General features: G+C 49.5%; 3 protein-coding genes across 3 annotated transcripts; all 3 read right to left on the bottom strand.

Moving 5' to 3' along the window:
* Nucleotides 1-1,337: 1,337 nt before the first annotated feature.
* LOC120693230 (mannan endo-1,4-beta-mannosidase 3-like) lies at nucleotides 1,338-3,672 on the bottom strand. The gene is made up of 4 exons (XM_039976640.1): nucleotides 2,979-3,672; nucleotides 2,665-2,859; nucleotides 2,449-2,571; nucleotides 1,338-2,324 (listed from the first exon to the last, which is right to left on the bottom strand). The coding sequence occupies exons 1-4, from the start codon at nucleotides 3,324-3,326 to the stop codon at nucleotides 1,554-1,556; spliced, it is 1,437 nt and encodes a 478-aa protein (XP_039832574.1). The 5' UTR covers nucleotides 3,327-3,672; the 3' UTR covers nucleotides 1,338-1,553.
* A 3,359-nt stretch (nucleotides 3,673-7,031) lies between these two features.
* LOC120691642 (50S ribosomal protein L18, chloroplastic) lies at nucleotides 7,032-9,045 on the bottom strand. The gene is made up of 3 exons (XM_039974786.1): nucleotides 8,772-9,045; nucleotides 8,328-8,489; nucleotides 7,032-7,577 (listed from the first exon to the last, which is right to left on the bottom strand). Exons 1-3 carry the CDS (start codon nucleotides 8,967-8,969, stop codon nucleotides 7,428-7,430), a joined length of 510 nt encoding a protein of 169 aa, XP_039830720.1. The 5' UTR covers nucleotides 8,970-9,045; the 3' UTR covers nucleotides 7,032-7,427.
* Nucleotides 9,046-10,450: 1,405 nt separating this feature from the next.
* Nucleotides 10,451-14,576, bottom strand: LOC120687303. Its single transcript, XM_039969288.1, has 8 exons — nucleotides 14,145-14,576; nucleotides 11,975-12,036; nucleotides 11,802-11,867; nucleotides 11,602-11,699; nucleotides 11,373-11,498; nucleotides 10,987-11,265; nucleotides 10,826-10,891; nucleotides 10,451-10,735 (listed from the first exon to the last, which is right to left on the bottom strand). Exons 2-8 carry the CDS (start codon nucleotides 12,018-12,020, stop codon nucleotides 10,583-10,585), a joined length of 834 nt encoding a protein of 277 aa, XP_039825222.1. The 5' UTR covers nucleotides 12,021-12,036; nucleotides 14,145-14,576; the 3' UTR covers nucleotides 10,451-10,582.
* Nucleotides 14,577-16,200: the final 1,624 nt, after the last annotated feature.

The following is a 16,200-nucleotide window of genomic DNA, read 5'->3' as shown; positions in this document are numbered from 1 at the left end:
CTAGTTCAAACACGGTGATATTCGGAGGTATCAGTAAAATATATTGGTACGTTCAGGAATCTGTACCAGAAACTCTGTGCTACTAAAATTCAAGCAACTGTAACAGCACAGATAGAAAAAATATATATGAAAATGTAACACCAAAGATATATTCAGAATCCGTCCGTTCACATGAAACGAAATCTGAAACCATCATCAGATTTCCAATGAGACCTTACATTTCACATAGCGTAGATCTGAATATCTGATGATGAAAAGGATTGCACCGCCAACCTATTCTTCAGTGCAAACTGCATGCTGTCGCATTTGTAGTCCAAATAGAACTCATTGCTGCTACAACTGCCAATGCAGTGTTTGCAGTTTGCACTATTTCATTTTGTCCAGAATCCAAAACAAAACAACTAGTATCAGCAAATAAGTATGAAGAATTGTTGCGTATTCTTTTTTTTTAGGAGATAGTCATTTTTAGTAGCCTTTTCGAACAGTTGTACTTGGGCCCAAATAGTTGTCCTGAAAGAAAGGCCCAATCAACAGCGTTTCACCCACACACACCTGACAAAGCCCTCCGTAGCAGAAGCGCCTACCGGGCCCGGCCCACTCTATCCTTAAACGTACTTGAATAATTCAACCACTGGAACAGGCGAATAGCGGGCACAACACCACTGCGGATGCCAGGTGGATTGCTTTGCTCATCCTGCGGTCGCCGATTACCGCTGCCTTTGAATGCAGAACGTTCAAGAAGTAGGCAGCAGCCACTCAGTTTGGACTTTGGAGAGAGAGAGCCTGGAATCTGGACAGAGAAAAAACACTCAGGACCCGAGACAGTTTTGCACGATTCAGAAATCAGAAGTTCCCAGTCCAAGGGATGGACACATCCACAGGTGAGTCTACTGATCTTGACGCCACTCACTTTCAGTTTCAGATGCGCAAGGATAAGGCCACGGTTAACCGGTGTCCGGTGGCGCGGCTTCATCCTGCCATGCCCCGTGTGTGTGTGTCACCCTTGCTAGCGTGGTTCCAATGAGTAGCATTTCTGCTTGCCGTTGTATGAGTTTTTTTTATCTTTATGTAATCACAATTCTGTAATTCCTAGCTTGCATTCGAGAAAAAAAATTCCTAGCTTGCTTCCTTCTTAAATGCAATGCAGTGCTCCTGCTTAATCTTCAAAAAAAAAACCTTGCTAGCGTGGCACAGAACTGTTAAGCCAAAAAAAAAAAGAAACAGATTTTGTGCGCCTCTCGATCGACTGCCGTGTGCCTTTTGTCGGTGATGAGTGATGACGTGATGTGCTCTAGATAGAACTGTTCCCGTCCATAGCAATAGCAGTCAGAAAAAAATGGACTGGAAGATGGAACAGAGACTTCATATGGCCCATGAAAACTACCTACCGGGCTCTAGTACTGCGCCTCTTTTTAGCATCCAGTATTCCAGTAACGTAACAGTACAGACACAGGTTGTTTTTTTACCTGAAATCCCTGGCTTGTAGGACTAGGTACGACACACCTACTAAGTTTTTTTTTAACCTGTAATGTATGTGCAGTAAAAAAAATATTCTACGGTCTATACGCCGCTGAACTGAACAGCGAAGAAATTGATGATCTGAACAAAGAGATGATGAAACGAACCAAGGGCATGTGTAACCGTGGCGTGTCACTGCTACTCCTACTACCCGAGCTGCTGCTGCTGCTGCTGCCTAGTACGTGTACTTTCCTATGCGCGCCCCAGCGCCGCCGGCTCCTCCGGCGAACCGCCTCGACGTCCTGCCCGTTGAGCTCGGCCAGCTGCCGGGAGTGGTTGCCGATGATGGTCGCGGCGCGTTGGTCCTCGGGGAGTATGATCTCGTACCCGTCCCTGAGCGTGTCCATGCCGGGGTCCAGCAGCTGCCAGAAGGCGCCGCCGACGAGCGGCCCGCCGGCGGCGGCCGAGGCGTAGATGGAGTCGAGCACCAGGCCCAGGAAGCGGTCCCGCTGCGTGCGGTTGGCGACGCCGTCCCACAGGAACTTGCCGTACTCGGTGACGAGCAGCGGCTTGGCGAGGTACAGCTCGGCGTCCCTGGCGTGCGAGCGCGTCCAGTTCCGGAAGAAGGCGAGCTGCGCGGCGGCGCCGGAGCCCCAGAGCCAGAGGTCCGGGTAGAGGTGGATGGTGGCGAAGTCGACGCCGGCGGCGCGGTGGGTGTCGACGAAGTTGGTGCCGTAGTAGATGCCCCAGGGGTTGAGGTCCTTGCTCTCGTGCGCGCCGTCGCCGTAGAAGCCCTCCAGCCCCGCCGTCACTAGGTGGTCGCCGTCGACGGACTTGACGTACGGCGCCATCTCCTCCACCCAGGCCTGCAGCCACCAGCCAGCCGGCCAGGATCAAATCAGATAGAGAATCTTGTGGTCGCGGTAGGTACATCGTGTGGCTCGCGATCGATCCATGGACATCTCGAGGGTCACCTAGGGAGCTAGCTACCTGCACCATGGCGCCGGTGGGGTCGGCGTCGCATCGCGGCTCGTTCATGAGCTCCCAGCCGAGGATGGTAGGGTCGTCCCTGTACGCCACCCCGGTCACCGTGTTCACCCGCGTCAGCACCGTCTGCATTCCATCCAGCAGGAAAGTTAATTAAGCTTCGTCTTTCAGAAGAAGCATCAAAGATGCACACGATACTATAGAGAGACAGATAGAGACCTTGACGTGGTTCTTGTAGTATCCCTTGACGACGGTGCTGTTGAAGAAGTCGTCGGCGGTGGCGAGGTGGTGGCCGGCCTCCCTGGCCCAGGCGACGTACTGGCGCTTGCCGCCGAAGTCGTGGAAGTTGTTGGTGAGGCAGAGAAGGAGGTAGATGCCGTGCCGCCTGGCTTCGGCGATCACGAAGTCCAGCCCCTGATGCAGACACAAGAAAGGAAACCATTTTCATTCGCTGGCTGTTAGTAGTTATCTCGATCGACACACACGACGACAAGTAAGCTTTGTGCTTGGCATCGCATCGGCCCTCAGCTCACCTGGAACATGGCCTCGTCGTAGACGCCGGGGGCCGCCTGCAGCGGGGCGTCGCCGCCGTCGCTGAAGGCCCAGGTCCGCGCGAGGTTGAGCCCGTGGCCCGCCGCCTGCCGGAACGCGGCCACGACCTGGCCCCTCCGCGCCGGGTCCGACGCCACCAGCATCAGCCAGTACGCGTTGAACCCGCTGAAGTAGACGGTCTTGCCGCCCACCACGAACTGCGTCCCGTCCACGCGCACCAGCCCGGCGGCAGCCAGACCACGGTGCCACCACGGCGCTGCGGCGGCGGCCAGGAACAGGAGGAGGAAGCTGGCCGCGAGGGCCCCCGGCCGCGGCGCCCTCGCCGCCATTGCCTTGGCAGCAGCTGTGCTCTGCGCACTCTCTGCGGCCTCGTCGTTCAATGCGCACGCCGGGGAAGGGGAACCATGGCGCTCGCACGTCCGCGGCGGCCTCGGGCGCCCGTGCGCGTGTATTAATAGAGCTCCGGCTCCCCCGGAAGGGAAGGGGAAGGTAGCCGAGCCAGCATGCCTACTGCAATCTGGGCGGAGCGCGCCCGGGCAGCCAGCTGAGCTGAGCTCCCCCCGCAGCTAGCTAGGCTAAGGCTAGCGTGTCCGTCCATGACGTGACAGCTCCATTTGAAAACGGGAATTGAACTACTGTAACCGCGAGCTCCATCGTCGTGTCGTGCGGTGCCAGCCAGCTGCCTGCCGATCGAGCTGCGTCCATTTACTAGTAGTGTTGGCTAGGAAAGGAAGCAGGAGAGCGGCCGTATCATTGTTTGACTCGGACGAGGAGCGTACGAGACGGGGAGCGAATCTTTGGAGCTTCCGAAGGAGGCACCCCAGTGTGGTTCCGTGCCCAACGCAGCGAGCGAGACGGCGAAATGGATGATGGCTCGTCCCGTCACGTAACCGTAAAAACTGCCGACGGAGCGGCCGCGCACGCTACCTGGCGAGTCCTGTCCACGGGACGGGACGGGACGGCGGCCGGGTGGCATCTTTGGCCGGCGGGCACGACGCGCGCGCGCGATTGGGCCAGAGAACTGGTCGTCGCTGAGGATTGGGCCAATGGGACGACGCTCTCTGGCTCGCTGCCTCCTTGTCCTTGGGTTGGGCGTTGCATTTGGACGGATCGCTCGCGTACGAGATGCGATGCACAAGCCCACACCACCACTGTGCCTCTGATCGGCATACACTCATGCTGTCGTGTCAGACGTACGTTGCCGTAGGTTCAATTCCTCACCGACGGCGACGACACTACTAGTGCACATCAGCATCGACTCCGTACGCACGGTCTCGCCGCCGCCCCCGAGCCCTAGATCCACGCCGCCCCCGCCCGCGCAAGGTCTCGCCGCCGCCCGCACAAGGGCTCGCCGCTGGCGGCTCGACCCGCTCTAGCCGCTCGTGTCCGCGGATTTCACCGCTGCCCGCACAAGCCGGCAAACCCGCTTCTCCTGCTCCCCCTCCTGCTTCTCCTCCTCCCCGGCGAACCGGCGGCCGCGGCGCGGGCGCGTGGGCGCGGTGCCGGAGCGCGCGCGGTGCCAGAGCGCGCGCGACGCGGCGAAGCCGGCACCGTCGAGGAGGCGGAACGACTCGAGCGCGCGGCAGAGCAGGGCGAGCGCACGGCGGAGCAAGGACAAAACTCTATTTACTGTGTATTCATGCAAGAGGGGCAGTTTTATACTTTGACAGCTTCATTGAATGACTTTTAGTCCCTCTAACCTCTGAAACCAAATAGGGTGGGTCTAAAAGTTTTAACCCAAGAACTTAAATTAGCTCCGAGACTTTTAGAAACCAAAGGGTCTTGGTCACCAAGGTTGTTTCTCAACATTCTCGCTCGTCAACCAAGGGCCACCAGTCAATAATACACAGGTGTTACAGTATCCACGAGGCCGTATGTTGTGACCACGATATCTCTGTACTACTGTAAATGTAATCGAAAACGACTGCAATGTCACTGACCAACTGTATTTTTTTTTGGTCCACAACACGACTCCGTTGAATTGAAGAGTCAAAGTCACAGAGGACGGAACGGTGAGCGGTAACATCTGTCGGACGGGCAGTAGCAGTAACTTCGGCAGCATGTTGCTAACCCTTTCTCTTTTCTTTTTCTTCAGAGGATGGCACTTGGCATCCATCTTGTTTTAACTTTCCGAAAGCGAGCCGACATGTCTGAGAGTTTAAGTTTAATCATCTGGTTACGTTTCCTCCCTGGTGTAGCTGTATAGTTGATAAATAAAAGTGGATCGAATCAACGAGCTTACTCTGCACGGAGGCATCGAGAAAGTCCAACTAAAGCCGGGCGGAAAGTTACGGTGGCCGCACGGTCTGAATCTCATCGCTTTCGGCCTGCCGTCGGCAAACATTTTCATCAAACATTTTCTGATGATGATGGATTTGCAGCTGCAACCAAGTTTGCCGGCTGCTCTGATGCTGGTAGCTTTAATCTTTCTAAGACTTTGCACGCTCTGGATTCTGCAGCTACAACTAAGCAATGCACCAATTAGCTCACCCAGGAGCCTTTACTCACTCACCAAGGTAGTAATGACGTGTTACCACAGGCAGCAGGTTTCTCCAGAACTGCTCTGAACATTTCTTCAGACCTCCGCATGCCATTCGTCCAGCAGGGTAAACCTTTCTCAGACACTAGCGCCAGTACTAGTAGACGCACACGCAAGTGCCATCGCAGCCGTGGTGCCATTTGCCATGCCGGCCAGGAAGCACTACTCGAGTTGAGTTGATCCAGGCCAAGGATCGTGTCAATCTTGTGCACAAGTTTGACACACGATCGACCGTGTCGCCACAGCAATCACAATCTCTCGATCGCTCGTTGCCTGGACAGTTGGGCCTCGATCTCGTGTCTGAGCACATCATGCTCCGGCCACTTCAGACCCGTCTCTCTCTCAACAACTCGGCCATTCTCCTCTTCTTTTTTCACTTCTAGAAAACCTTCTCTGGATGATGAACAACTGTCCAGTCGTGGAGGGATGAACACGGACTAGCCTCTGGACAAAATTGTGACAAAATTACTTCTTTTATAGGAAATCTAAACAACTTGAAAAATGGTACATCAATACGTTAGCTGATCGCAGCAGCCTTACCTGTTGTCCTGTTGAGTGGAAGGACGTCAGGGCTCATCCAATCTAGGAGGAACACCAACCCACCAAGGAAAGCCAAGATCAAACTGAATGAGACCACAAAAGTTTCACAAATCTTCTGAATAAGACAGCACGAGAAAACTAAAACTGCCGACTAAATGTTTAAATGAACTTTGCGAAAAATCGATTAACTTTCCACCTCACTTTTTTTTTTCTCCAAAACCATCTTCTCAATAATCCGACAAACAACGCACGGAATTAAAAGAATCTTTGGCTGATAAATTAGTAAAAGCTCAGCATATTTCATAGATAATAAAACCATAATAAAATTGATGTAAGGCCTTGTCATATCAGAATCTGTTCAAATGTCATAGATTAAAAAAAATATTTACTACCTTCATTCTTCAATATAAAATGTTCAGAACAAGCACATTAGTTTAAAAATGAACTAATTTCCTTGTTCTAAACAACATATATTCAAGAACGGAGGTAGTAAGTATCTCGAAAAGAAATACTAATCGATTGTCAGGGGTAGGATCAGTACGCACTACACACACCCGCCAACCATACCAACTGTAGCACAATACTATTCGGAAAAAAAAAGCGTGCAACGATTTCTCAGATCTACCCTAAAAAAAATTCTCAGATCACCACAACACGATGCCTATAAATTATCGCATTCCCTATATATCCCTTTCACTTGAGTAGGCAGGCATTAACTGAGAAAGATATAGGCAACCATGACAAATATGTTTTATAATACATTAGTTGATGAACAGGAAAAATGGCAGTAAAGATAGGAGCAGAACGACGCTGTCATACACGTAACAGGTGACGCTGTGAGCAGTAGCCCAAGAGCGACTAATCCTGGCTGTAGGTGGCCTATCAGTGTATTCTTCATTGCACGTATATTATTTCTAAGAGGTAGCAAAACCAATATAACATGCACACGACAGAAAACATCAGATTGCACTTGTCATACAGTATAGTGATCGTGCGATTCCTCACGCTGTAACAGAACCGACACGGCACCTCAAGAGAGTAGAAAATATTCCATGTTCGCCATCATCTTCCTGTTACAGTTCCCTGTACTTGGGATTCGGATCCAAAGGATCAATGTCAGGAATGAATATGGTGTGGACCAGAGAGCATGAATGGTGGGAGATTCATAATATCATGTTGAGAAGCTTTTGAATGCAAGACTGGGGCAAAAATCTGATGCCATCAAAGTTTGGCCCAATCTGCACTCTGCAAAACAAGGCAGGTGACTACAAACTCTGTTCAACATCGAGGGGGTGAAAAGAAAAGATTACAGGTGATCATTGAAATATGAACAAACATTCGGGGTAAAGATTCAGAACTCAAGCCCGTGCTCTCTAGCAGCATCAGCAAGAGCTTTTATGCGGCCGTGGTAGAGGAAACCACCTCGGTCGAAGACAACTTTGGTAATTCCTTTCTCCAGGCAAGACTTGGCAATCACTTCACCAATCTTTTGTGCTACTTCCTGCAAACCAAATATCAAACGTCTGTCACAAACAAACCCCAACAAATAACTGCAAAAGAATATTTCAGCCTATGTACAGTGCAGGCCATTGTGATCTTGCTGCCAACATGCTGTCCTAAAATAGTAAAATCTCATTGATTCTTAAGAAAAGAGAGTAATCAAACCTAGGACTTAACAGTGTTTATTAAATTGACCATGACTGTTTGTGTATATAAGCAAATACTGCAGGGCCACAACTGCATTGTCTGTTCACCTCATCTACTCTGATATAATGTTTTACTTTCACCACAACAACAGTTTGGCCAATGATCGGACAACACAGGCATAAGGCCCTTGTGAGAAATAGGGAATGCATGTACGTGCTTATTGTACAATCTAGTAGAAACAAGTGGCGCATTTAAAGTATCTCAGTCGATGTAATCTGAAATCGCAATGCCATTTCAGTACCCAAACAGAGCATATACATTTGATTGGGTCATAGACAATTAATTGCACATTGAACTCCTTAGTCCTTAGGAATATTGGATAAATGTATCATCTGGTTTTCAACAATGCTACAAGTGCAAGGAGCATGCATTTTCATTATAGTACTCTTCCCCATATTATGCAACCAATCGAACAAACAAGCACCAAAACAGAATGCTTCAGGCAGTGAGCACTAAACCCTTTGTTACAGTATTTGGAATGGTATTGAAATTTCAACCAAGATCAGAGTTCTCAAGCAAAATAAAAAAAGTACTGACAACTTACGATTGTTGGTCCAGCGGAGTATTCCAATTCCTTGGAGAGAGATTTGTGCATGGTTGAAGCCGAAGCCAAAGTGCATTGCTTTGTATCATCAATGACTTGAGCGTACAAATGCTTGTTTGAGCGGAAAACACTCAGTCTGGGTCTCTCCGTGGTGCCACTCACCTGGAAAGAAGTGAGTAAGACTGACAGGTACATAGATTCTTGAAACTCCAGGAAGACTCGTGTAGTTGCATTCAATTCGTGAACTGATTGATTCTTAGGCTACCGCTCTAATAGAATCATTTCGTCGAATAGGTCGGAGGCACGCAATGGCCCCACCCACCACCCGCCTAATCGAATGCAGAGTGAAAACTTCCTCATCAGAATTCGTGCACATTGGCGTCCACATTCCTAAGGAGAAAGGAGGAGCACGAGGCTAAATTGGCTCTCGTGCAGATTTCTTACCTTCTTCCGGAGGCGGACATGGCGGGCGATGCGGTCGTCCTGGGGCGTAGGCACCTTGACCTTGGCGACGACGGACAGCGCTGCGCGCCGCGCCGGCGTGGGCGAGGGCGCGGGGACGGAAGGTAGGGGGACGCGGAGGCTGCCGGACACGGACGCCGCGAAGGAGTGCGCGCCGGCGAGCGCCGGCGAGGCGAGCATGGCTCACTAGTCCGACGCTGCTCTTCACTTTCCCTCTTCGTCTCCCGCACAACGGCGTCTTTGGTTATGGCCTTATCCTATCCGCTGTGCAGTGTTTAAAAGCTTGACCAAATTATAAAAGGGCCCTTACTTCTCCAGTTATTTCATAACAGAACAAAAAGTAATAACCATATTGAAAAGATGCGTTTTTTGTGAGAATTAAAAGGGCATATTTGTGAGGATAAAAGATACATTTCCTATATAACTTAATTTGATTACAATAACTCTGAACCAACAAAAATTAGCATTCTAAACGATCGTAGTCTATTCTACCAGTACCAGGGTACCATTAAACCAAAGCTCCTCTAGTCTAGTTGGTTAGAGGAGCTGAGGTATGGTCGTCCCCACGAGGTCGCGAGTTCGAATCCCAGTTGGGACAAATTTCCGCCCGTGGGTAAAAAAATCCCCTCGCCGTAAGGCTTGGCCCTCACGGGCATGGGCCAGGGTTCGGAGATTTTTCTGCGGCCGGGAGAAGCCGTATTGCTTCCTCTTAATGAAAAACGGTGGGTCCGTTCACCCCTCCGGCCGCGTTTTAGGGTACCATTAAAATTAAGCCTGGACCTGAGGGTAAAAAAAAAAATCCCAGGACGGGTCCTAGGGGAAAAACAGCAGCTAAAGCTACCCAGCACGGCCCAAACGCAACTGAAATAAACGGTCCGATATGTTGAAAACGAATTAAAAGCGGCACCATGTTTTCTTTTAAAGAAAAAGAAAAATAAAAGGCACCGTATCGTCAAGAGAACACACACAGCTAAAGGCCTTATTTAGATGCAAAATTCAGAATTCCAAAACTATATTGCGGCACATAGATGGAGTATTAAATCTAGATAAAAAAACTAATTGCATAGTTTGCTTGTAAATTACGAGACGAATCTAATGAGCCTAATTAAAATATGATTAGACACTAAATTGCTACAATAAAACTACAGTAAATATATACTTGTGATGGATTAATTAGTCTTTATTAATTCATCTCATATATAGAGAATGGTACACCAAGAATGCCAATAGCATCTGCAGAATTACTTTTTCTTTATGGCATCTGCAGAATTACGCATATGCATGTTCAGCAACTTCAGCTCACACTGCTCTAACTGATACCATTAACAGTTGGAACTATGATTGCAATTTCTTCATCAATGATGCTAGGACGAATCTTCTGCATCCACTATCTGTTGGACTGAGGATAAAAGCCCCCACCCCTCCCACTATAACACCTGGATTTTATAGTCGGATTGGCTAGGTGGGGCACTCTAACTTGGTACCAGAGCCGAGGTTCTGGGTTCGATCCCTCCAGGCCACGCATTTCCGCTGCGCGATTTCCCTGGCTGCATTTGCTGAAACCGAAGTGCTGAGACCGGACAGGTGGCACAGCCCCGCGGCTCGCCCGGCTCGCACGCAGTAGGGGGAATGTTGGACCGCGGATAAAAGCCCCCACCCCTCCCACTATGACACCTGGGTTTTATGGTCGGGTTGGCTAGGTGGGGCGCTCTAACTCTATCCAAACTCAAACTAAGTAGAGTACAAATTACTCCACTCTAATGGTATTACAGAATGGATAGCCCACAGAGCATTCAAGCAACCACTGCAGTTCCGACAGAGCTGGGAGGAAGAACATCGGATTCAGACCGATCCTGACCATCCCATATCTCGGGCAAAGCTTCTTTGATGTTATGAATGCTCTCCAGAGCATGGTCAGCCCCGGGAACCAGTGTCGACCTGCCAACCTGCAAAATTCAGAAAGTTTTGTAATTAGTTTTTTCCCTTCGAACATGAATGATGGTTAATGTGAAATCTGGGCCATGTACACGTCTTACAATCACAGTATGGAAGCCTGCAGCCTTTCCTGAAGCAATGTTCCGAGTGCTGTCATCAAAGAATATCTGAAGAGTATATAGAAGGTAAGTTTCCACTGTGGTATTCCTTGCTTCTTATTTGATCGTGTTCTTGGTAGTGTTTCAGAGAGGATAATTCTTACTGTCTTTTTGGGATCAATATTTGCAATCCGAATTACAGCTTCCATGGCTTCAATGGAGGGCTTGCTGAGGATGGGCGATTTGGGTCTGAACCCATCTGATTCGTTCAGATCAACCAAGTAGGCAGATGTTTCATCCTTGAAAACCATGCAATTCTGGGCCTCACTTAAACCATTAAAAGGATTCAGTGTCTCAAAGCATATCACACCATCAAAGCGACCCTGTAAACCTAGCCTGTGCAGAACCTCCTCTGCGTGAGCTTTGTCAGAGTTTGTGAATACCTGAGGCAACCAAATTTAGGTTGGTAAAATGGTCTCATAATCATTTTTTCCAAGCATGCCATTTCAGAGTTCAACAAGAAAATAGAAAAACTGGGGACTTCTCATACTATTTTTCTCTGTGGAATTGAAAGTAGGAGGGTCCTCAAAACAGGGTCGGGCCTCAGATTGTGATATGGTAAGGTACCATGAACATTTGCATGAAACTCATCACTGTCAAACTCATAGCCTAATGCCTGCAGAGAATAGCGATGGTGTGATTAGAAGGGGGAAGGAAATGTAGGACAGGTCATTGTAATTTGTAAATACTCAATGAACTAATGAAATATGAGTTGTTACCTTAAGGCCAGCCATTGTGGTGCCATATTCCTTGTACAGGTCCAGGCACATTTTAGCAATTTGGCTTTCTTCAATTAGCAGATGGTGCCGCATGTAATCTGGTGGCCAAATTTTCAAATTTGCAGGCTCTTCAACATTTGTGGACAATAAATTCTTCATAAATCATGAAGCAACGAAAAATGAGTAGTGTCTTAACTCACCTTGTATATTTTTGCGACAAGAAAGATTGATGCCCAAGCTGAAGGGATACAAAGTATCATCTAGATCTGAAAATGAAATAGAAAACACATTATTTAAATTTGAAACAAAATGAAGAAATAAATGCAGCAACAATCTCTCTGTATTTTTTTCTCTTTTGAAGCAGGGAACTTACCAAACAGCAAGCACTCGTACTTTGGTCCTTTAAGAATTGCTTCCATCCTAAATAGTCAAAAACTGCAAAGTAGTTTGCTAAATTAATTGACCACTTTTCAGGGAAAATTGGAAAAATAATAACTATTCACATTAATATGACCCTAAAGAGATAAATTCAAGCAGATTCTGTAGCATGCTAGATAAAACAAAAACAGCACGTGAAGAAGGTCCTAGCAGGTTTGAAAACAAAAGAAATATATTCTCTCACATAGGCATTGTTGATCACAGCTCACCATTGTTACTACCCAAGAAACAGAATATTCTGATATTACCTAAATATTAAGGCTACCTCAATCTTTTTGCACGTAACTTCACTTCATCAACTCCAATGGGCGTACCCAGTGCCGTAGGCTTCCCGCACTGTGCGGGGTCTGGGGAAGGGTTGTTTTTAAGCCCCAAGCCTTACCCACACAAATGTGCAGAGGCTGGGGCTCGAACCCGGGACCTTCCGGTTACAGACGGTAGGCTCTACCGCTGCACCAGGCCCGCCCTTCCACTTCATCAACTCCAATGGTTATGTTTTTTTGGATGGAACTCCTGTGTTTCTTCCTGAGCAAACAGTCCCTTAATTATAGTGTAACACTTGTTTTGTTGGCATTAAACACATCCATTAAATCCACCACAGTTTCATAAAATTGAGTAATAAGTAACCACACTTTCACCTATTAAAACCATTTTCCTATAAATCCCAGATCAGTAAGCTATTCCCATCCACTACCTGCTTGCATAATACACAACCATCATCAAACTGTGAAGAAATGGCCAAGCTTGCCACCCTCACAACCTCCTTGCTGTGGCCATGGCCATCATTTTCTCTGTGCACGGCATCCGCACTCTTGAGAGAGTGGATCAAGTGACCATCTTGGAGGTTTCATCAGTGGCAAAGCTTCCCTCGTCCACATCACTGGAAGTTGCGGCCCTCATCCCTTTCGATGGTCCATTTGAAGAAGCAGCGGATGGCCCCATCGCAGTGGGGTACCATACAACTGATTGCACCCATAAAATACCTGTTTTCATCCCTTAAAATGGCCCGTTTGAAGAAGCAGTGGGTGGCCTGATCACAGCAGGGTACCGTGAAACCAATTGCACCCGTAAAATACCGTTGTTCAGGCCCTAAGCGACACAGCTTATCATAGTGATGTTGTCACGTGTAGTGGATACAGGCAACTATCATTGCTGAGTTCGTGCCAATTATGTAAACAATCTTAACATGAAGCATGAATAATAGGATGTGATACTGTTAAATTTACTTGTCGTGGCCGTGGATAGAAGAATGGGAAGTACAATAGTATGAATAATTTACGAAAGGACATCGCTTCTTCACACATGAATGTCATGTTTGATTCAGCATAGCTTCAACGGTTAAACCAACAAAAAGCATCCATAGGCTAAGTAAACATAGCAAGTTGAATCCAAATGCAACATATCGAACCTCTCACCACCATTGCCGCTAGGACACTGATTCAATTTTGTCAAAAGAGGAAAAGGGATAGAACATGCATTGATTAGAAGGAATAAGCTTCATTATTTCCCTTACTATTTTTTTATATTCAAGACCCGTAAACTAGTGCTTAGACATTACGAAAAGGGAAATTAGTGATGTTCCTTGTGGGCAGTTTGAATGGCAAAGGGAAAAGATCGTCCAAGCATGTGGATGTTAGATCCTTCTATCGACTTTCTTGGATGTATTTCTAATAAATAATAGTGTGCGATGAAACGATGAGGCGCTCAAGGACAAGACACATAGTCACATAACACCAAAGCAGAGATGGATCCTGCAGCCTGCTGGTTGGCTGAAGAGTGAAGATTATTCTGTGCAGGGGAATATCAGCTCAGCTATGAACCAGTTGGTACTGTCTGCAGGAGTGAAGATGGTCACATTCTAGATGCAGGTGCACTGGGTTTCCATGGGCTGGTGTACTTTATAGATGCAATTTCGAAGTTACTTCTCAAATTAACACTAGGAGTTGATGAACATACAGGCGTACAACTCAGTTCATGATCACCAAAGAATGCCAACTCTAGTACTTTAGGTTATTAGCAGGGATAAGGTGAAAGGCATTTCAAAAAGTGGAACTGTAGAAGGATAAAATAACAGAGGAAAACAGAACAGTGGACAATGAAGATACCTCCAAAATGCCAAGGATTGAAGGCTTCTGATGATTGGTGTTGAAGCAGGCGGTTCTGGTGCTCTACTTATAGCAGCCCAAGGTTCTCCACATGCAGAACAGATGTGCAGCAGCCTTAGTAGATTGATGGCATGAGATTCAGCATTTGAACCCAAAAGCCAATTCATCTGTAGCTTTCCATCAGGGCATGGAAGCCTCTTTCCTTTCACAGAAGAAAGCAGGGGCAGTGTTCAAACTTGAAGGCCCCGCATATCCTCAGGAATCAGAACAGCATGGCAGGTTCCTACAAAAGTGGCATGAGAATATATTGCAACAATTGGAAGGATCAAAGAATATTACAGCATCCTCTTTACATATCCTGGAATTTGGCATAGTTGAGTGTTGGTGTATATGTGAGCCCATGTATAGAGGCCCATGTATAGGATCTATATATCTCACCCTTCTAGGGTTTGGAGGAATACAATCTATTATTCTCTCCTACATACAATCTATTATTCTCTCCTACATGGTATCATTAGCTTAGGTCTCTCTCACCTCTCTCCTCTCTCCAGCCGCCAGCAGCAGCCGCCGCCGCCAGCCCATGGCCGGCCGGCCGCCGGCGCCGGCCTCCTCCTCCTCCCTTCCCCTCTCCTCCTTCCCTCCTCTGCTTCGCGCGCCGCGTGGGCCGCCGCCCCTTCCTTTGCTCCACGCGCCGCCTGGGCCCCTTCCTCTGCTCCTGCCGCCGCCGCCTAGAGCCGCGCGGCGGCCGTGGTCGCCGGCGCTGGAGCCGCGCCGGCCGGTGGAGGTGCTGCCGCCGCCGGGGCTAGCGCCCCTACCCCTGGATCCGCCGCGCTGGCCGCCGTCCCTGGCGCCCCTGCCCCTGGATCCGCTTCCTGGGCAGGGGGCGCCGCCGCCACGCTGGCCGCCGTCCCTGGCGGCGCAGGCGCTGGGAGCGCGAGCACGGCCGCCGCCGTTGCCACGGGGGACCTGGCCACGCCCGATCCGGCCCATGGGCGGGGGGTGCACGAGCGCTCGCGCTCGGGGTGGGTGGCCAGCGCTGCTACGCGGGCCCGCTGGTGCTGCACAGGCCGCGCACGCCACGCAGGCCGCCGTCGCGCCCGCCGCACAGGCCGCGCGGGCCGTCGCCTCCCTCGCCGCCGCGCACGCTGCGAGGGCCGCTACCGCGAAGAAGCCCTACTTCCTTGTCCCGCCCGTCGTCCCCTTTACCGAGCATGGCGCTTCGTCCTCCCACCAGGCTCCGCCCTCTAGGGGAGGCTGAGGGCGTCGTCGGCGGAGGGGACGTGGTGGTGGTGCTCGGGGCACTCTGGACCCGACTCCGGCTCCCACTCCTGCTCCTGTCCCTGGAGGGCACATCCCGATGTGGCCGGTTCAGGGTCAGGGAGAGCCTCGTCTTCAACCCCAGCCGATGGCCATGCTCGCCGCCGCTGCTCCCTGTTCGCGCCGTTCTAGACCCCGCCCGCTCCACCCAGCCGATGTTAGCAGCTCAATTTTCACTCTCATTGAGCTGAGAGGATGACACTCAAGTTGGGGAAGTTTTCTGGGTTTTCTTCATTCACACTCACAATGCCATACCATCCAACGGGAGGGGAGGCAACACATTTATACACAGCTGCAGGGCAGCCAACACTGAGGCATATTCTACTCCTAGTCTAAGATGCCAAATGAAAGGACTACTCCTAGTCTAAGATGCCAAATGAAAGGACTAACTGCTGTCCTATCTAGATGCTAAAGCAGTCCAAGATGCTGTCCTCTAGGGCAGCAATGGTGCTAGTGCATGCTGCAGAAAAATGAGATGCTGCAGCCCCACACAGCCCCACAAAGACCACAAGTACAGAGACTTATTCCCTTCATTCTCCCCCTAAGTCTTGTGCATCGTCTTGTGGGAAGATTGGACCATCCCGGTCTTGGAGCAGAGCTCAAGGAACTTGATCCTCCCAAGGGGCTTGGTGAGCAGATCCGCAAGCTGATCCTTGGTGTTGATGTAGCTCGTCTTGATGGTTCCTTCCTCCAAGCAGCCTCGGATGAAGTGATACCTGACCCGGATGTGCTTGCTCCG

This window comes from Panicum virgatum, chromosome 9N (assembly GCF_016808335.1).
Source record: "Panicum virgatum strain AP13 chromosome 9N, P.virgatum_v5, whole genome shotgun sequence".
Classification (NCBI taxonomy): domain Eukaryota; kingdom Viridiplantae; phylum Streptophyta; class Magnoliopsida; order Poales; family Poaceae; genus Panicum; species Panicum virgatum.
The sequence above is the reverse complement of the archived record's forward strand: the minus strand, read 5'-3'. Positions and strand labels throughout refer to the sequence as shown.